Here is a 20,853-nt window from a genome sequence, read left to right as displayed (position 1 = left end):
TTACTGTTCTGAAAGTAAATAATTTCTATTGAACATGGATTGGATCTGTTGAACACATGTCAGGCCAAAATTTTAAAGAGCCACAACGAAGGATAAATAGAACATAAATGTGAAAAATAACTGAATATGATAACATGATGACTGATAAGTAAAAAGTTTATTTTGTGCTTTTAAAACATTTTTGCACTTCTGTTTTTACAGTTCTAAACGGATGCATTGTTGATAAAACATGACAAATTCATACTATGCATATGTTGGGCAATTCCACAGAAATGTTTAACACTTCATGGAAAATAAAACGATTTAACCAAAGGAAGATAAAAAAAAAAAAACATGTTAAAATTCAATATTATATTGGTATAATGGATAATGTCACCCAGACCGCTAGAGGGCGCCGCTTGCTCACACAACGCTGAATGTAGACTATATTTTGAAACATTGCTTTTTATGGTTTAATAATCGCGCAAGGCCATATTGCGATTTCAATCTTACTTCAATCAATCATGCAGCATTAATGGATATTATACCGATGTCTCCGAAGTCAAAGTCTGCTGGTTTCAAAGCGTTTTGGATTGTTTCCCTCATCATGTAGCCTATAGCAATGTGCCGCTTTCACAACTGTCATGTCTGTTTATAGCAGTTTTTCCACATTAATGTGAAAATGAGAAAGAATAAAAATGAAATATTAAATGTACTTAGAAGTAATAATCCTTCTACATAATGTGGATATTATTTCTGGGTTGTGCATTTGAATTCACAGAGTTTTACAAAGTGTGTTACTAATTAGTTACAAATAAACCATCGTTTTTTCATATCTGCACTTTCATGCTTGTAACCAATATGCCGATGGTTTCAATTTAGTCAATAATTGGCTGATAAATATCGACTCTATTTTAATATTTTCGGGCTGCCGGGGCTAATTAATTGATTATCTTGAGTTTGGTGCTTTAAACGCATTAAATATGCATTTTGTTCTGTATTTCTGGAGCGCACATATCAGGCACGCGGGCTTCCCTCGATATCATGGCGCTGACCACAAAACTGATGTGACCCATTTTAATTATTATTAATTTTATTGATTTTCTCCCCAATTTGGAATGCCCAATTCCCACTACTTAGTAGGTCCTCATGGTGGCGCGGTTACTCGCCTCAATCCGGGTGGCGGAGGACAAGTCTCAGTTGCCTCCGCTTCTGAAACCATCAATCCGCGCATCTTATCACGTGACTCATTGTGCATGACACCGCGGAGACTCACAGCATGTGGAGGCTCATGCTACTCTCCACGATCCACACACAACTTACCACATGCCCCATTGAGAGCGAGAACCACTAATCACGACCACGAGGAGGTTACCCCATGTGACTCTACCCTCCCTAGCAACCGGGCCAATTTGGTTGCTTCGGAGACCTGGCTGGAGTCACTCAGCACACCCTGGATTTGAACTCGCGACTCCAGGGGTGATAGTCAGTGTCAATACTCACTGAGATACCCAGGCCCCTTCTCATTTGAATTTATGTGAGAATTTTCCAATTTAAAGATCTGTGGAGGAAGTCAAACCTCTCAAGCAATAAACAGCCACGACATGCTAAACAGCACTGAGGAGAAAAAGAGCAACACTGTTCTACATGCCAAAATAATGGGTTTGTCATCCTTACTCAAATTTAGACTAATAAAAGTAATTGTTATATTTTGTATAAAATGTTATGTTTCTTTTAGGTAGAATCGATTAGGCCTCATTTTTATTACCACTGTGGCAGTTGCAGTTAAAGTTTCTAAATGTGTTTAGGCTACTATTATTTTCATGACTGATATGAAAATATGTCATATGTCAACGACACAACTAAACAGTTTAGAACGATCGTGTCAACGCGTCCAGTGTAAACAGCTTCAAGCCGTTGCATCACGTCAACAGACGCACCTGGCGTAGACAGGGCGTTCTCATCAGCCTCTCTTCACAGTACGACAGTTTTAAAGAATTTTTGATTTTTTTTAAGAAAATGTTTTTTGTTTTTAAGAATATGTGATATCATTTGAAAGAAATCACAACAACTGATCTTTTCTTCTAAAAAAAAAAAAAGATATGCCACAAACATCACCACTACCACTAATCTAACTTCAATATAATGGCCAAACAAAAAATGGGAAAGTCAAACAACAATATATTGTTTAAAAGTATACTATGACATTAGATTATTGTTGTCACACACATGACTCTATGAAAGAAATTCCAAATTTCTGTCCCTTTTAGTTTTTGGCAGGTGGTTGTACATGAGACATTATTGGTCATTCAGTGTTTCAGTGAAAAAGACTAACAATAAAGAGGACCAGCTCATGACCAGATTGGACCAGCTCATGACCAACTTGGAGCAGCTCATGACCAACTTGGACCAGCTCATGACCAGCTTGGACCAGCTCATGACCAGCTTGGACAAGCTCATGACTTGATTGGACCAGCTCATGACCAACTTGGAGCAGCTCATGACCACCTTGGAGCAGCTCATGACCAGCTTGGACAAGCTCATAACCAGCTTGGACCAGCTCATGACTAGATTGGCGCTCATGACCAACTTGGAGCAGCTCATGACCAACTTGGAGCAGCTCATGACCAGATTGGACCAGCTCATGACCAACTTGGAGCAGCTCATGACCAACTTGGACCAGCTCATGACCAGCTTGGACAAGCTCATAACCAGCTTGGACCAGCTCATGACTAGATTGGTGCTCATGACCAACTTGGAGCAGCTCATGACCAACTTGGACCAGCTCATGACCAGCTTGGACCAGCTCATGACCAACTTGGACCAGCTCATGACCAACTTGGAGCAGCTCATGACCAACTTGGACCAGCTCATGACCAACTTGGAGCAGCTCATGACCAGCTTGGACCAGCTCATGACCAGCTTGGACCAGCTCATGACCACCTTGAACCAGCTCATGCCCAACTTGGAGCAGCTCATGACCAACTTGGACCAGCTCATGACCAACTTGGACCAGCTAAGGACCAGCTTGTACCAGCTACCATGTTCCAAAACACAGCTGCCAGCTTGAGCTGGGTTTTCCAGCAGAAGGGTCGTTCCAAACAAAAGTAAGAAAGTTATTTTTTTCACAAAGGGCCCTTTCACGAGACTATTAGCAAAGTCTTTCTAGCAAGTCAGTCCACTCGGCGGCCATCTTTGGAACGCCCCCGGGAAACTATTTCCAGTCATGCCAGTGCAGCTCCTATTTACTTGAAAGGGGGAACACCGAAATCTCAAAAACGGTTGGTCATGATTACGATCAAATAACATATTTCAAATCAGAAATTAAATTTGATAATATTGGAATCAAAAATTGATATTATTTACCTCATATTTCGTTAAAAAAAAGGCAATTTCCCTTGTATAGACAATGCAAATGCGCTTTAGCATATTGATTGACAGGTGATGTCTGTATCTAAATGGTGATTGGCTCTTTTAACTGTAAGGCGGGACTTCCTTTCTGCTTCCGTTGACCGTTCCAATGTCTCCCATTCATTTTAATAGAACTGGCCCATCTCTGATAAATAGTCTCTGCTTTTAGTGAAGGGTACATTCAAACTGTATTGCCATGCTCCCGTCAGAGTGCCCACATCAAGAGCTCTGTCCTTCGTAGTGAGTAGGGCATAGGGATGATCACTTTCGATTGGCAGGTTGTTGGGCTCATTACTATTAATCACGTTCTATAGACAATGTCGCCCTCTGCTGGACACTGTTTGAACTACACAAATGCATTTCTTTTACACAAAGCCCGGAGAAGCCGTATTTTACACCGTTTTCAGATTATACAGTACATAATATTGAGTTATAGAGGTGGAGCTTTAATCAGAAAGACTGGATGTGATTTCAGCAAGCATTATTAATCACATCCAAACAATCTTTAGTAACTGTTTTGTATGACAGAAACTAATAACTGCCATTTAACCACGAGGTCAATGAACATTCAAACAGAAATAATTTGGAAGAAAGGAAGATAACAAGAGCGTCGGTTCCACAAGGGGAGGAGCTCTGCAGAATCGACGTTGTCTCCCATTGGCCAGACGCTAAGTGACACGGTCGACGGACCAATTAGGAAAAAGCATATATATATATATATATATATATATATATATATATATATATATATATATATATATATATATATATATATATATATATATATATATATATATATATATATATAAACATACAGAAAAAAACAACCAAATACAGGGGAGATAAAGTACATCCTTTATACCAAAAAAATAAATAAATAAAAAATAAATAAAAATAAATAAACATTAATAAAAAATACACAACAGAAACATCTCATTTACATTTCAAACAATACAGACATTTATTTCCAATTATATTCCTATTTTAAAAACTTGTGGTGGTCATATGGAAAAAAAAATATTTTGAGGATGTTTTTGCATATTTTTAAGTAATCAATGAGTCATTAAGCATATTTACATATACGTTAAACAGATTAAAACAAGTTATTTTTTTTTTTATTTTTATTTTTTTTACATAACCAGTGGAACTTTTCTAAATGAGTTAATAATTTCTTAATATTAACGATTATAGGAAGACCAATGTTAAAATCTAAGAACAAGTCTGTACTGTAATTAATTGGAGTTATTTTATGAAATATTAATACGAATTCCCGGGTCCAGAAATCTTAATAAAATAAACCTGCTATTGTTTCTATCTCAACATTACACTAAGAACATTGTGGTTTCTGCCTTGCATAATAATAATAATAATAATAATAATAATAATAAAAGCATTGCAGGGATAGAAATACAATTAAATAAATATGTTAATTATTTACGTGCTCTAATAAATATTGTAAAGTCACAGTCAGCTTTATTGTCATTTTTAGGATTAAAAACAAAAGACAGTGCAACATGTAGTAGATATAAAGACAACAATAAATACGGACAATAAATACAAACAATAATACCACAACAAGTACACAGAATTAAACAAGTCATATATAAATAGGAAATATATGAAGTGTAGCAGCAGTGGGAAGATGATGATATGTACAACTGTAATGTATGAACAGTAAGTACTAAGTGAATATATTATAACACACTTATTTCACATAGTAATGTAGTGACAATACTGCACTTGTTGTGAGTGAGGTAGAGTGATACTGTTGTTCAGTCTTAGATGGCAGGTCAGTCTCTGCACAGATGATAGTGTACTTGTTAAGGTGACGATAGTGCAGTGAGGGGTTATGATCACAATCAGGGGGTTGGGAGGGTTGTCCTAAGTGGCAGTGATGCGCTGTGCCACCTTCACTACCCGCTGCAGGGCTGTGTGTTGATTCTGACAACCTGTTGTCTGTTGCTCAAGAAGTCGAGTATCCAGATGCACATTGATGTGCTCAGTCCAAGTGCTGACAGTTTTTCGATTAGCATCTGTGGGATGATTGTGTTGAATGCTGAGCTGACATATGAGTCTTTGTTTTCCAAGTGTGAGAGGGCTAGGTGAATTGTGGATGCGATTGCATTACCTGTGGGGCGGTTGTGTCTGTATGCATATTGTTGAGGGTCCTGTGGGTGGGATGAGTGCTTTGAGGTGAGCCATGACCAGTCTTTCAAAACACTTCATGATCACAGGGGTGAGTGCGACAGGACGGTAGTCATTGAGGCATGACACTGTAGACTTCTTAGGCACTGGGGAGATGGAGGTAGATTTAAAGCACACAGGGACGACTGCCTTCTCAAGGGAGATGCTGAAGATATCAGTGAAACATCTGCTAGTTGGTGGGCACATTCCTTGAGCACATGGTTTGGGATACCATCTGGTCCGCCACTTTTGCAGGGGTTTACCCTGAGGAGAGTGTTCCTAACATCACTAGCACTTGGTCACCTGGTGGAGGGGTAGTCTTAACCACCTTCCTGGAGTTAGTTCAAATCGTGCGTAAAATTCGTTCAGTGTGTCTGGCAGAGATGTGTTGTTCATACAGGGGTGGTTCTTCTGCCTGTAGTCAGTGACACATTGAATTGTTATTGAAGTGTTCTTTTATTCTGGTGGCATATGAGTCCTTGGCTTCTTTGATGCCATGGGTGAGATTGATCCTGGCTGCTCTGAGTGTCACTCTGTCACCTGATCTGAAGGCTTCATCACGGGCTTTGAACAGTGAGTGGACTTTAGCATTTAGCCAGGGCCTCTAGTTGGGACGTATAGTGATTGTCCTAGTGCAGTGTTTCTCAGTCCTTTCCTGGAGTACCACTAACACACATATTTTGGATGTCTCCCTTATCCAGCACACCTGATTCTACTGATTAACAGGATTGAGAAACACTGTCCTAGTGAGTACAACATCAAAAAGTGCTTGGATAAATTCAATTTTTACACGACTTCCCGTTGTGATGTCTGTTGTGTGTTGTTTCTCCCTTTTTTTTTTTTTTTTTTTTTGTAAAACAACAACAACAACAACAACAACTTGGGTCATGTCTGTATTTTTCTGATTTGAACTAAGCTTAATTGATTTGATTTCAAACGACCTAATGAGTTTATTTTGTGGAGCGATACGCCCTCTTGTGGACAATTGTAATTACCGAAAAAACTATGGAGTTATATTTGTGCCACAATTCTTCAAAAAGATGATATTCAGAGCATGCAAAAAGGTATTTGCACGCAGAGTGGGTAGGAGGAGAAAGCAAAATGTAAGAATTCTGAGCAAATTCACATTCAAATTTATTCAAGCGCAAAATTGATTTTCGTTTGCTCAAAATGAATTTATCTTTGCAAGAAGATACATTGCTTTACAAAACTGAGTTCAAGCACATGCAAAATAACTTTTTGTGTTCTCAAAATATCATCTTGTGCGAGCGGAATTTTTTTTTGCACTCAAAATATAATCTTGTGCATGCAAAATAACTTTCTGTGTGCTCAAAATTTGATCTTGCATGTGCAGACATTTTTTTGTGCTCTCTAAATATCATCTTGCATGTGCAGAAATTTTTTTGTGTGCTCAAAATATAATCTTGCGCATGCAAAATAACTTTTTATGAGCTCAAAATTTTATCTTGCATGTGCAGAATTTTTTTGTGGTGTGCTCAAAATATCATCTTTTGCATGCAGAAATTTTTTTTGTGCGCTCAAAATATCATTTTGCATCTGCAAAAAAATGTTTGTGCTCTCAAAATATCATCTTGTGCGTGCAGAATTTATTTTGTGCACTCAAAATATCATCTTGTGCATGCAGAATTTATTTTGTGCACTCAAAATATCATCTTGCATGTGCAAAAAAAAAATTGTGCTCTCAAAATTTCATCTTGCACGTGCATAAAAAAATGTTGGCCGCTCAAAATATTATCTTGTGTGGGTAGAATTTTTTTTTTTCACTCAAAATATAATCTTGTGCGTGCAAAATAACTTTCTGTGCGTTCAATTTCATCTTGCGCGTGCCGAATCTTTTTTGTGTGTGTGTGCTCAAAATATCATTTTGCGGGTTCAGAATTGTGGCATATATATAACTCCATACCCTTCTACTAAATTTTATTTCTGTGAACCCTAAACTTAACGTGATGACGCAGTAAGTCTACCAGCACGCCCCGCTGCAGCGCCGCCTTGTGGTGAAGAGGCGGAACTGCAGCCGCTGACCCACATGTGGCCGGACGGTGTTAAATGTACCGCAATATCGAGCGCAAGTGCTCATGAAAGTGCACGAAAAGTGCGTGTTTTTGCGCTAAGAAGCGTCCTGCGTTTTGTTATATGATCTGAGCCGTGCGGAGGAAAGTGTGAGGAGGTGAGTGTGAGCTACTGACAGCACATGCTAACACAGCTAGCCGCGTCACACTGGTAAACAACAGTCTAAACTTATAAACACCGCCTGTAAACATACCTGCTAAACATCTATATGTGTCTCTGTGTTTTATCCATACTAAGTATTCATATGAGACTGACTAAAGTGAGTGTAAAGCGTTATAAAAGCTCTGTTAGCGCATGGTGCTAATGAAGAACTCAAAGTTAAAATAAAGATGCAGTTACACAGTGATAAGTATGATCTTTTAAGCTTCTGAACTGTAATTTTATGATATTTTATTACATATGCGACTTCTTTGAATGTACTGGTACAGTGAATTAGGGCTCAGAGCAGCTGTGACCCGGAGCCAAAGATGCAAGAGGGGCAAGGACAGGGTGAGTTGGGCTTACTCATATTAAATGTGTTGCTTTTCAATGTACACACACACATGCATTTAAAGGGATAGTTCACACTAAAGTGGAAAATCATTAAATGTGGGTGGAATGTTTTCTGATTCACCAGGCAGAAACTTTTTGAAAAACTTAAACTATGTGTGTTCTCAGGTGGGCAGAATGTGGAGGAGAGTTTGGAGGATGAAGAGGCCCAGCGATGCCCGATCTGTCTGAACCGACCCAGACGGGCGGAAAGAGCTGTACCTGACTGCTGCAGACATGTCTACTGCTCGACCTGCATCCTCCGTTGGGCGCAGGTCACATCCTGCTCTTTATATAATAAAAATAATTTAAATAATAACTGTTATCTTTTCAGGCATTCCACATATGTAAACCTCAAATGTTTATATAAATTATTTCATATCACGGTAACATATATATATATATATATATATATATGTATATTATATATACACATATGAAAGAAAATCTCTCCCTGATAATGCTGTTAATTATACCGGGTATCTTCTAACTAGGTACATTACAAAGAATATAAATAATATTTTATTAGTTTTTCATCATTTTGGGCACATTTTAGCTATTTAAAAATGAAACAATCAATGCATTTCATCAAAATATAATATGATGGGTGTCTGGGTATCTCAGTGAGTAGTGACGCTGACTATCACACCTGGAGTCATGAGTTCGAATCCAGGGCGTGCTGAGTGACTCCAGCCAGGTCTCCTAAGCAACCAAATTGGCCCGGTTGCTAGGGAGGGTAGAGTCACATGGGGTAACCTCCTTGTAGTTGCGGTAACGCGCTCAACAAGCCACGTGATAAGATGCGTGGATTGACGGTCACAGACGCGGAGGCAACTGAGATTCGTCCTCCGCCACCCGGATTTAGGCGAGTCATTACGCCACCACGAGGACTTAGAGCGCATTGGGTATTGGGCATTCCAAATTGGGGAGAAATCAAAAAAATTATATATTATATCGCATATATTACATTTCGTTACCTGCGAAATGTAATATATGCTATTTAAATTTGAATTTGTCCGTGCTAAAAATCGGTACTGTCTCTTTAAGAAAACCGGCAGTTCTTAAAGTAAGAAAGTTCGGCAGAGAGACTTAAATGGCTTTACCTCATCCATGCATGAGTGATTAGAATTATTTATTTATTGTAGTTCATAATTTCATCTTGCACGTGCAGAAATTTTTTTGTGCTCTCAAAATATCATCTTACGCATGCAAAATAACTTTCTGTGCGTTCGTGAATAATGTAAAGCAGTCCACCTAGCGGGGCGATTCTCACGAAACCTGTCAAGAAAATGTCCTGGTTACATTTTTGTCTTCAAAATTGCATATAGAAAATTAAGCCTATTTTAGGGCTGTTAAGATTTTTAACATTGTGACATTATTTTTAATGACAATTGCTCACATTTTACCCCCCAATTCTTATTTTCCGCAACTCAAAAATAACCACATTATGAAACTAAGGTATTTATACGTCATAGTGATGCTCCCTTGGTACTTCCTTTTAATTTTCACTGATTTTTATTAAAAAATCATTGCACAAAAGCATCTTTTTGTACTTAATAAAATCATCAATCATTAAAATAAAATGAACTATAGTGGAACCATTGTAGATGTGTGTTATTGGTACATTGCATATGCACATTTGTATGAATGTAATTCTGACTGGCCCGTTTAATCGGCAAATACGGGGTGTAATTTATAATGTTGTGTTTGATGTGTATAGATGGTTCAGTCCTGCCCGGTGGACCGAAGACCCTTCAGTGTGATCTACCTGCAGGGCTCATCACAGCAGTTGATTAAGGTCAGACTTCCTGCTGATGTCCTGTTAATCTCTGTTAGGGGCATTTATTCTTGATGAAACTGAGCTTCTCTGTGTTTTAGCTTCCTGTGAAAATGGCCAGACTGTCAGACCCACACGAGTCCTGCACTCTGGATGCTCAGAGAATGTGTCGTATCTCTGTGGTGTAAGTGACTGTGTTTACGACTGTGTTTTATATGTCACCGCTACTGTCCCATTGGGATATTTTTACATTTTAACTGTCATTTACAGGGGAGAGGCAGAGGAAATAGATAGAAGGCAAGAGAAAGGCGATAATGCCAAACAGAAATGCCACAGAAAATGTACGTATTATTAATTCTTATGTTATGTGGTGTGTATAGCAGTGAAAGAGTGCATTTTTGTTTTTTATTTGAATAAAGAATTCAGTGAAAGAATTACAGGAATATTCCTGGTTAAAAAAAACGTAATTTCAATGATTGTTCCGGCTGGGGAAAAAAAACAGCATTTGTGGAATAATGTTGAATTTCTATACACACACACACACAAATCATTTTAATTGTGTTCAAAAAATTAAGCAAAAATTACCATTACAGTAGAGGCAATGGGGCCAATCTGTAAACGCTTAAATAAACGCTGTTTCAAAAGTATAGCCACAAGACGTAAACATTGTACGCGATAACATCATTTTATTATTAACGCTTTTCATTGATTCTTGTATAAAAAAAGGAATGAAAAATATATATACAGAAGCTTAGTGTGATAAACTGTTAACCTTCTGTGTAAGGTTATATGCAATATTACAACTTAATTGTCATGACAACAAAACCCTGATATCACTTCACACAAATAAGATTACGAAGCAGTTTTATTACATTAATACCATGTTAACATGTACAGTTGAAGTCAGAAGTTTACATACAGCTTATCCAAATACATTTAAATTCCTGACATTTAATTGTGGAAAACATTCCCTGTCTTAGGTCAGTTAGGATCACTGCTTTATTTTAAGAATGTGAAATGTCAGAATAATAGTAGAGAGAATGATTTATTTCAGCTTTTATTTCTTTCATCACATTCCCAGTGGGTCAGAAGTTTACATACACTTTGTTAGTATTTGGTAGCATTGCCTTTAAATTGTTTAACTTGGGTCAAACGTTTTGGGTATCCTTCCACAAGCTTCTCACAATAAGCTGCTGGAATTTTGGCCCATTCCTCCAGACAGAACTGGTGTAACTGAGTCAGGTTTGTAGGCCTCCTCGGATTGAGGTCAGGGCTTTGTGATGGCCACTCCAATACCTTGACTTTGTTGTCCTTAAGCCATTTTGCCACAACTTTGGGGGTATGTTTGGGGTCATTGTCTATTTGGAAGACCCATTTGCGACTGAGCTTTAACTTCCTGGCTGATGTCTTGAGATGTTGCTTCAATATATCCACATAATTTTCCTTCCTCATGATGCCATCTATTTTGTGAAGTGCACCAGTCCCTCCTGCAGCAAAGCACCCCCACAACATGATGCTGCCACCCCCATGCTTCACGGTTGAGATGGTGTTCTTCGGCTTGCAAGCCTCACCCTTTTTCCTTCAAACATAACGATGGTCATTATGGCCAAACAGTTCAATTTTTGTTTCATTAGACCAGAGGACATTTCTCCAAAAAGTAAGATCTTTGTCCCCATGTGCACTTGCAGACTGTAGTCTGGTTTTTTTATGGCGGTTTTGGAGCAGTGGCTTCTTCCTTGCTGAGCAGCCTTTCAGGTTATGTCAATATAGGACTCGTTTTACTGTGGATATAGATACTTGTCTGCCTGTTTCCTCCAGCATCTTCGCAAGGTCCTTTGCTGTTGTTCTGGGATTGATTTGACCTTTTCGCACCAAACTACGTTCATCTCTAGGAGACAGAATGCATCTCCTTCCTGAGTGGTATGATGGCTGTGTGGTCCCATGGTGTTTATACTTGCGTACTCTTGTTTGTACAGATGAACGTGGTACCTTCAGGCATTTGGAAATTGCTCCCAAGTATGAACCAGACTTGTGGAGGTCCACATTTTTTTTTCTTTGATTGTCCCATGATGTCAAGCAAAGAGGCACTGAGTTTGAAAGTAGGCCTTAAAATACATCCACAGGTACACCTCCAATTTTCTCCAGTTAGCCTATCAGAAGCTAATTGGCTAATTGCCTAAAGGTTGGCATCATTTTCTGGAATTTTCTAAGCTGCTTAAAGGCACAGTTAACTTAGTGTATGTAAACTTCTGACCCACTGGAATTGTGATATTGTCAATTAAAAGTGAAACAATCTGTCTGTAAACAATTGTTGGAAATATTACTCGTGTCATGCACAAAGTAGATGTCCTAAACGACTTGCCAAAACTATAGTTTGCTAATATGAAATCTGTGGAGTGGTTAAAAAATGAGTTTTTATACAAGTGTATGTAAACTTCTGACTTCAACTGTATAATGTTTATGTCTTGTGAATATACTTTGTAATAATGTTGTGTACTTTAATGTGTATGGACTAGCCCCATTCACTTCTATTGTAAGGATCTTGCTGTAGCTTTTTGAGGGGCAAACAACACTGTTGTTTGAGCTTAACTTGTATTAAACCTGGAATATTAATTTATGCTCTGGAAAGCATCTGTGACATGCTGCCGGAAGACGTCCCTAAGTGTGTAGAAACAAGTAAAAGTGTTTGTGTACAGTCATACACACACAAAATTAAAAGTCTATGGGGCAAGGTGTACTGGAGAGTTTAAAAGCGTAATGTAAAGTTCATAATTCCTTCTTTCTTTGAGTGACAAGTAAAACAATTGGCACATGCCACAGACGCTGTCGGGGAACTCGAAGTTTAAAACCTGGAAATATTCCTTTAATTTCACGCTGCACAAATGCCTCGCATTCAATAAAGTTTGAGGTATAAGAGCTTAAACAGATCATGTTAGTTTGTTGGTTGTGGTGACACGCTTTATACAGGACAGCTAAAATAAATGTATATCATGTAAAAGTTTCCCAGAATTGTTTGGCAAAATAAATGTTTTGTATTTCGCAACAGGTGACTCAGATGCGTCTGTGCATAAACACAGAAAGGTTGGTCTTTTATTTCTCAGTTCAGTCACATTTATTGCAGTTCAGTAAAACATGAAGTGTTGAGCACCATAAGGATCATGTTTTTTTATGCATGCAGGTGAGAGGAGACTCGTGCCACTCTCTTCTACTCACTCAGAATTTTCACTCATCACTGCCCAGCCAGCAGGGGGCGGCAGTAGGCACTCTCACTCAGATCATGTAAGCGCACGTATTGGCTTGATTCTAAGGCATAGATGAAGGTTTTGGACCTTCTTTTGTCTTCCATTTTGGTTGGCAGAACACATCTTGGGTGCATGTTAAAGTGTTGTGTGTGTCATTGGTATAGAACAGAATCTGCTGAGGTTTGTGAAGATGTTGTCCAGTGGAGGAGAATAGAGAGAAAGCGGCAGTGGCTACCTGCCTCTTTACCTTTCCTCTCTACTGGGGTGCCCAGGTGAGGAGCATGTTACATGGTCACTTGTAATTCACTCTTTGAATATACACTGATGGCCAAAAGTTTGGAATAATGTACAGATTTTGCTGTTTCGGAAGGAAATTTGTACTTTAGTTCACCAAAGTGGCATTCAGCTGATCACAAAGTATAATCAGGACATTACTGATGTAAAAATTACTGATGCATCATCACTATTTGAAAAAAGTAATTTTTGATCAAATCTAGACAGCAGCCATCACTCCAACACCTTATCCTTGAGTAATCATGCTAATTGATCATTTGGTACTAGAAAATCACTTGCCATTATATCAAACACAGCTGAGAGATATTTGGTTCATTAAATGAAGCTGAACATTGTCTTTGTGTTTGTTTTTGAGTTGCCACAGTATGCAATAGACTGGCATGTCTTAAGGTCAATATTAGGTCAAAAATGGCAAAAGAAGAAACAGCTTTCTGTAGAAACTCATCAGTCAATCATTGTTTTGAGGAATGAAGGCTATACAATGCTTGAAATTGACAAAAAACTGAAGATTTCATACAAAGGTGTACACTACAGTCTTCAAAGACAAAGGACAACTGGCTCTAACAAGGACAGAAAGAGATGTGGAAGGCCAGATGTACAACTAAACAAGAAGATAAGTACATCAGAGTCTCTAGTTTGAGAAATAGACGCCTCACATGTCCTCCGCTGACAGCTTCATTGAATTCTACCCGCTCAACACCAGTTTCATGTACAACAGTAAAGAGAAGACTCAGGGGTGCAGGCCTTATGGGAAGAATTGCAAAGAAAAAGCCACTTTTGAAACAGAAAATCTAAAAGAAAAGGTTCGAGTGGGCAAAGAAACACTGACATTGGACAACAGATAATTGGAAAAGAGTGTTATGGATCTTAACCCCATTGAGCTTTTGTGGGATCAGCTAGACTGTAAGGTGCGTGAGAAGTGCCCGACAAGACAGACACATCTATGGCAAGAGCTACAGGAAGTGTGGGGTGAAATGTCACTGAGTATCTGGACAAACTGACAGCTAGAATGACAAGGATCTGCAAAGCTGTCATTGCTGCACGTGGAGGATTTTGTGATGAGAACTCTTTGAAGTAGTTTAAGAAGTTCTGAACATTTGTTTCAAACTGCAGTAGTAATTTTTCACGTTATTAATGTCCTGACTATACATTGGGATCAGCTGAATGCCACTTTGGTGAATAAAAATACCAATTTCTTTCCATAAGAGCAAAATCTGTACATTATTCCAAACTTTTGGCTTCCAGTGTAAGTATCTCACTAAATCTTTTCTTTTTTAACATGAACAGGTTGTCCTTGTGTTCACACCTACTCATGTCAGCTGTCTCCACGTCTTTGAATCTGCTGCTCGCTGAACACTCAAGTGAGAGCTTGTGTCATTTCAGATTTAGTTGTTGGTTATATTTTAAGGATATACGTAATCCATGCTTAATTTATATATGTGTTCCTTAGTTCCTCATGGTATAGTTTGTGCCGTCACCTGTCCCAAAGGTGAGGAGAGAAAGGGAACCAGGGGCTCTGGATCAAAGAGTTCTGCAAAGCCGGCAGAAGCTGTTGCAACCCGACGCTCCTCTCGGCACAGTCGCGTTGAGACGGAGGATTCCACAGCTACACAGTCGCAACCGACAGACACGGACGTCTCCTCTTCCATTGACCCCTCAACTACACCACAAACTGTAAATGATACTCCTGCTTCTACAAGCAAAGGCAAACAGGGGAACAATCGGAGGTCTGGAGCAAAGACAAAAGGTCGTGCAAAGAAGGCGAAGGTGAAGAAACATAACGACGAGGAACAAGAAGAGGAGGCTGAGAATCACAAAGAAGATGGAGTCACGAAAGAAGCAGAATCCGAGGAATCAAGAACTGACCTGGAAGCAAAAGCAGCTCAGAGCTCCGATCAGGTCGATGGTGACAAAGAACCATTGAATACGGAGCAGGAAATGGAAATGGAGAATCAGACAAGTCCTGCTGATGGTGAACGTATGTCCCCTGATTCTGATAACCAGGAAGAAGAATTTGTTTCTGCTGATGCTGAGAACCAGGAAGAAGAATGTGCTTCCCCTAATGCTAGTAAACAGTTAGAGGAAACAACGATAGTGGAGGAAATGCTTACCAAGAGTACTGTTGATGAAGATGAAGACAATCAGATACTTTCACCAGGAGAAAACAAGCAAGAAGTGGAGGATTGTGACGAAGACCAAGCGGAATCAATTAATGTTTCTCCAGTAATGAAGGAAGACTGTCTGCCTCAATCCTGTGCTGAGGTGCAGGTGTCCCAGTCTGTTTCTCCAAATGTGGAATCATCTCTCCATGTGGAACCAACAACTCTTCTTACAGAAGCTGCAAACAAGATCACCAACCTGGAACCAGAGCCTGATACCACAGCAGATAATTCTGATGAAGGTCCCAGGCAAGAGTCTAGCAGCCTTCCGTCTGAGTCTAGCAGCCTTACACATGTCTATGTGGACCAGAGCACCTGCTCATCAGATCAAAAGCTTGAATTGGCTTCAACAGAGAACACTGCCTCAGAGTCTCTTGACACATTGAGTCCTCAGGACAACCCTGATCTCATCCCCATGGACTGTGATTCACCTGCATCAGAGAGGGAAGGCAATGCTGTCAAATTTGAGAAGGATACCATTGGTAATGTGCCTGAAATCCCCAATGAGACGCCCATTCAAGACCCCACGCACAAGCCTGAATCCAGTGAGGAGCAGAAAGGCTCAGACAAGAAGGATGGACGATCACGCAGGTCTCGTTTTCACTCGCCTACGACCACCTGGTCTCCAAGCAGAGAGTCTAAAAGTGAAGGATCACGCAAGTCAAGGTCTCATTCACGGGACCGCAATCGCAAGAACCGATCCACATCAAGGAGCCGAGATCAGCAAGAGGACGAGAGAGACGGTAGACGGAACTGCAGTCGAGAGCGCAGCCATAGTCGAGAACGTAGCCGTAGTAGGGAGCGAAGTCGCAGGCGACGCAGTCGTTCCAGGTCCAGGAACAGAAACAGGCCCAGCCGCATTAGCCCATCCCAGGAACGTTCTGATCACGGTGGCCGCACTGATCACGGTGGCCGCACTGATCAATGTGGCCACTCTCCTCGCAAGAGGGACTCATGGGGTGGGGACGGATGGCAGAGCAGAGGTGGTGGGAGAGGTTTCCGTGATTCCAACTGGAGAAACAACTTCGAGAAGCCCGGTCATTTCTCAACAAGAGAGCCCATATCTTCAGACAACGGCAACTTCTATGAGGCATCACCAGACAGGGGCAGAAATGAGAACCCGGACTGGGTAAGGGAGAGGGAGAAGCTCTGGGCGGACACTGATACCAGAGGGCGGGAGCCACGAAGAGAAGAAAATATGAGCGATCCACCTGGCGAGTTGTGGCCTCGAGGTGGCTGGAACGTTGAGAAGGGGCAGCGCCCTGCCGGACGCGGCAGGGGTGCACACTGGGCTTCCAGCCAGCAGGGGGAGACGACCGATAATTGGAGGCAACGTCCTACTTTCTCAGGGACAACGAATAACATGAATTCTTACAGTCGCTTCAATGAAAACAGAGCTGGAGGGAAGAGAAAAGAACCAGAGGGCGCTGATACTCCACTTGATCGCTCTGGGTGGTCTTCAGCGTCAAGTTGGGCCGTGCGCCGAACGCTCCCTGCTGATGTGCAGAACTACTACTCGCGCAGGGACAGAGGAGCCGACAACAATGCCTGGAACAAACAAGATGAGGATCAAGGTGCAGTAGGTCTCTCAAAACAACCAGGTCAGTATTTATCTAAAAATGTATGCGCAGATATCTGTAATTTAGGGTGACTCTCAGGAAAACATGTCTAGGTCACATTTCACCTCATTATCAAAAGAAAAATTTGTTATACAAATTATTTTGCGGCAAGAAAATGAAGACTATTTTAAGGAAATCACTCCATCTGCACCATAAGTGAGTATTGGGTCATTTCCATCAAAAGCAAAATGCTTCCATTGAAATCAGTGATGCTGTCAACACTGCATGCAACTGTGGCGTCAAACCATGTTGAGTTTACGAACACCCCCTTTCTATTTCTGACGTGCTGCACATGCTTGGCATTACAGCTCAATGCTGATTGTCCTTGTACGTCTTTTTTTTTTTAAACGTTTGCCATTATGTAACCTGTATAGACAGCCTCAAGCCATTGTGGTTGTGTCCGGTGTAGACAGGGTGTAAGATGTCAGGGTGTAAGATTTATGGATAAAATTACTTTGGATTTTAATGATAAGCACATAACTCTTACTGGAACGGTTCCATTTTTTTTACTTTTGATTTTGTTTGTAATGCTTACTGTAATTTACCATTTTCATAGTAATCCTCAGATTTTATAAGATAATCTTAATGGTCCTAAAAAAAAAATAGGATGTGTTTTCTTTATGCAAAATATATATTTTTATATCTTCCCTTGATTTCAGGGTGAAATGTTTTTTGACAGGTTTTGGTGTGATTCGCCATCTAAGGGTTTTCAATTAAAATTTCGCTGCCACTGTTTTCTTTGTGATACACAGTGTTTTAGGAGTAACAGGTTCATGTGCATCTTCACTGCTACATTTCAGATCCCCCCCAGAATGAGCCAAATGCCCCCCTGCCAACTGAGGCTGTGCCAGCCCTGCCCGCCCTGATGCCACACCAACTTGGTGTGATGGGGGTCCTTCGTTACCCAATGGCGCCTCTGGTGCCCAGACCTCCAGTGGGTCTGCAGCCTCCCCAGTTCAGCATGCCTCCTCCAGTACCAGTTCAGCTGCACCCCACTGGACCTCTTCTCCAGTTCCCACCAATAGCCGTGCAGGGACTGCCTCCACCCCCACCACCCCCTCCACCCATGCAACAGGGCGGCTTCACTGTGGTACCCACTGAAACCCACCCAACTCAGGTGGTTATTTGGACTGTAAATATTGGAATGAAATCAATGTGTAAGTTTACCAAAGTGCTATTTTAGTTGCTCAGTCAGTAACGGTGCATATTTTACAGCAGGTGATGCCCAGTTTTCCTGTCCCAAGCAAAGCCTCTTTCAAACCCATGCCAACCAAAGTAGGTGCAGGACCGCCTCCCCCTGCTGCTACATCCAGTGTGGCCCAACCATCCTCTACCACCACCACCCAAACTGCCTCTCACAGTAAGGCTCACGCCGACAGCTCAAAGAAAGAGAAGGCAAGTGGCACATTCAAGCAAAGAGCTCCTTTCCTACTGTTCATGAACTAAGCTGCACTTCCTAAAATGTTTTTCCCTTTTAAACAGAAATTGCAGTTTCAAGAACGAGCCATTAATGAAGTGAAAGCAGCTATAAAGCCATATTATCAAAAGAATGAAATCAACAAGGAGGAATATAAAGAGATTGTACGCAAAGCTGTGGAAAAAGTAAGTTCTGAGCTCTTGGAATTTAAAGAAATAGTTCACCCTAAAATTAAAATTCTGTCCTTGTGTTGTCGTTTCAAACACGGATGACTTGTGGAATACAAAAGATGGTGTTCGACTGGATGTTACTCTTTATACTAGCTTTTAATTTTCATGCTTTTTCTCTCAGGTGTGCCACAGCAAGAGTGGAGAGGTAAATGCCGATAAGGTGGCCAACCTAGTGAAAGCATATATCGACAAATACAAACGTGTTCGCAAAAACAAACCGGAGAAGAGCTGAGGGTTGCTTTTCTGCTTGACTGCACAAGTGCAATTCCTCCACCATTGGCTGCTGCAGGTGTCACTGACTGGAGCCATTCTTAACATATTTACATACGAGAATGAAGATTTTTCTAGAGATTACATATTTTGTTTAATTTGGATTTGATATAGTGCAAATGCCCTTTATTGGATTGTGTCTCATGATTGTGTGCGAGTGTGAAAGTCTTAAGTGCTGTAAATGTGGGGGGTTAAAAGTCTATAATGGTGTTGCTTTAATTGCATTTTGCTTCTAAGTTTAAAGTAGCAAAGAAAATGATTAATCAAAGCAAATTATTCAAGTGGTACGACTGGACCTGCCCTGTCTCTCTCTGTTTTTCTCTCTCAGTAGTCGTATGGACCTAAACATAAAAAAGTTTGTAATTTTCCCTTTAGAAATGTCAAAACAATATGGCGTATACGTGCATTAGCATTATTATTTCCTGTTAATTATTCCCTGCAATTTGCAGAGTGGATGTGTTCGAGTGTCTGATGAAATCATGATTTTACGTGGGAAAAAAAACACGGGTAGTTTGTCGCTGAGCTGATGATTTTTGTCATATTCAGATTTAAGTCCTGTACTTCTGTTTATGCAGTTCAATCACTGTGTATGTTTACCCTCCCAAAAGCAATTAAATAAACCAGCTCTCTGTACTCTGGCTTGTCTCAACTTACTAAAAGTTCAATATTAAACTGTGCTAAAACCAGACAAGGCAAATAAAAGCAATTCAGGTGAATTTGAAAACTGATAAGGAGCTCATATCTTCATCTAGAGTTCATGATTACCTCAAATGCTCCAATAAACACCTTAATTAAGGGACTTATCGTTTAAGCTCAACCTGATAAGATTCTGTTTGCCTAAAGGCATATCCCACATCTCATTAATACTACTAATCAAGTGATTTTCATTCACAGATTCATGTTGAATCTGAATGTGGTGGTCAGAAGACAAATATCTGAAGAAATGTTTTCAAATCTGTTCTCAGATCATAAACATGCAACAACATCAGATCTCCAGAAGATGGTACCTGTGACCCCATACGTGCCAGATTTTCAGATAACATTTGCTGTGAAACTTTGGGTTCTGAATTGATTCCACAAAACCACATAGTATTAGGAAGTACTTTGCATCCAGGCCATTCAAGTCCAATTTTCACAACAGACGTTGTTTCAAAGCAGCATGCTATAACACAAAATTAATGAATACAATGCCACTATTAGTTGTTATTCAGCTTCATTATATATATATATATATATATATATAGAAGCAAGCAATGCTAGTCTTAGGTGCACATGCTCAAAAAAGAACATATACTGCCTCAAAAGCATTGTCATCAAGGCTCTTTGGTGGTGCAAGAGAATGTGAAGCTGGCACATGATGATGATGAATAAAGTTGGAATTGGTGGTTCAAATCCCATGTACTGCATGCACACCTGAACCCAGTGGCAATAAACTTGTTCTAGGTGAATTCAGTGGATACTTGCCCCCTTGAGGGGCAAATACTTACTTTAAAAAATAGCCAATCAGGGATTTTAAGTATGCAGTTATCACAACATTACTATTAATCTCCCCACTCACAATGATCATCCAGTGCCCCACCAGTATATTAGACAGCTTCAGATCATTTGCCAGCCCAGGATTAGAACCCAGGTCAACATGCATCAGGACATGA

At 40.1% G+C, this 20,853-nt stretch overlaps 1 protein-coding gene across 2 annotated transcripts; it reads left to right on the top strand.

The window, feature by feature from the left end:
• Positions 1-7,584: 7,584 nt before the first annotated feature.
• Positions 7,585-19,834, top strand: LOC127436968 (protein SCAF11-like). 2 transcript variants are annotated; one of them, XM_051691515.1, is made up of 15 exons: positions 7,585-7,762; positions 8,094-8,154; positions 8,323-8,468; positions 9,914-9,991; positions 10,072-10,154; positions 10,241-10,311; positions 13,017-13,051; positions 13,149-13,249; positions 13,377-13,484; positions 14,794-14,867; positions 14,957-17,266; positions 18,085-18,401; positions 18,503-18,679; positions 18,767-18,886; positions 19,053-19,834. In XM_051691515.1, the coding sequence occupies exons 2-15, from the start codon at positions 8,133-8,135 to the stop codon at positions 19,161-19,163; spliced, it is 3,753 nt and encodes a 1,250-aa protein (XP_051547475.1). In that variant the 5' UTR covers positions 7,585-7,762; positions 8,094-8,132; the 3' UTR covers positions 19,164-19,834. The 2 variants fall into 2 exon arrangements, with proteins under 2 accessions (XP_051547475.1, XP_051547473.1); XM_051691513.1 differs by having other exon boundaries at positions 18,500-18,679.
• Positions 19,835-20,853: the final 1,019 nt, after the last annotated feature.

This window comes from Myxocyprinus asiaticus, chromosome 47, assembly GCF_019703515.2.
Source record: "Myxocyprinus asiaticus isolate MX2 ecotype Aquarium Trade chromosome 47, UBuf_Myxa_2, whole genome shotgun sequence".
Lineage (NCBI taxonomy): Eukaryota > Metazoa > Chordata > Actinopteri > Cypriniformes > Catostomidae > Myxocyprinus > Myxocyprinus asiaticus.
Note: the sequence above shows the minus strand (reverse complement) of the source record. Positions and strands in the feature narration are given on the sequence as shown.

Excerpts from the sequence above, each read along its gene's own strand:
- LOC127436968 (XM_051691513.1), top strand. The coding sequence starts at position 8,133 with ATGCAAGAGGGGCAAGGACAGG. Across the intron at positions 8,469-9,913 it reads GCATCCTCCGTTGGGCGCAG|ATGGTTCAGTCCTGCCCGGT; the intron begins GTCACATCCTGC and ends TGATGTGTATAG. Across the intron at positions 13,250-13,376 it reads GGCACTCTCACTCAGATCAT|AACAGAATCTGCTGAGGTTT; the intron begins GTAAGCGCACGT and ends TCATTGGTATAG.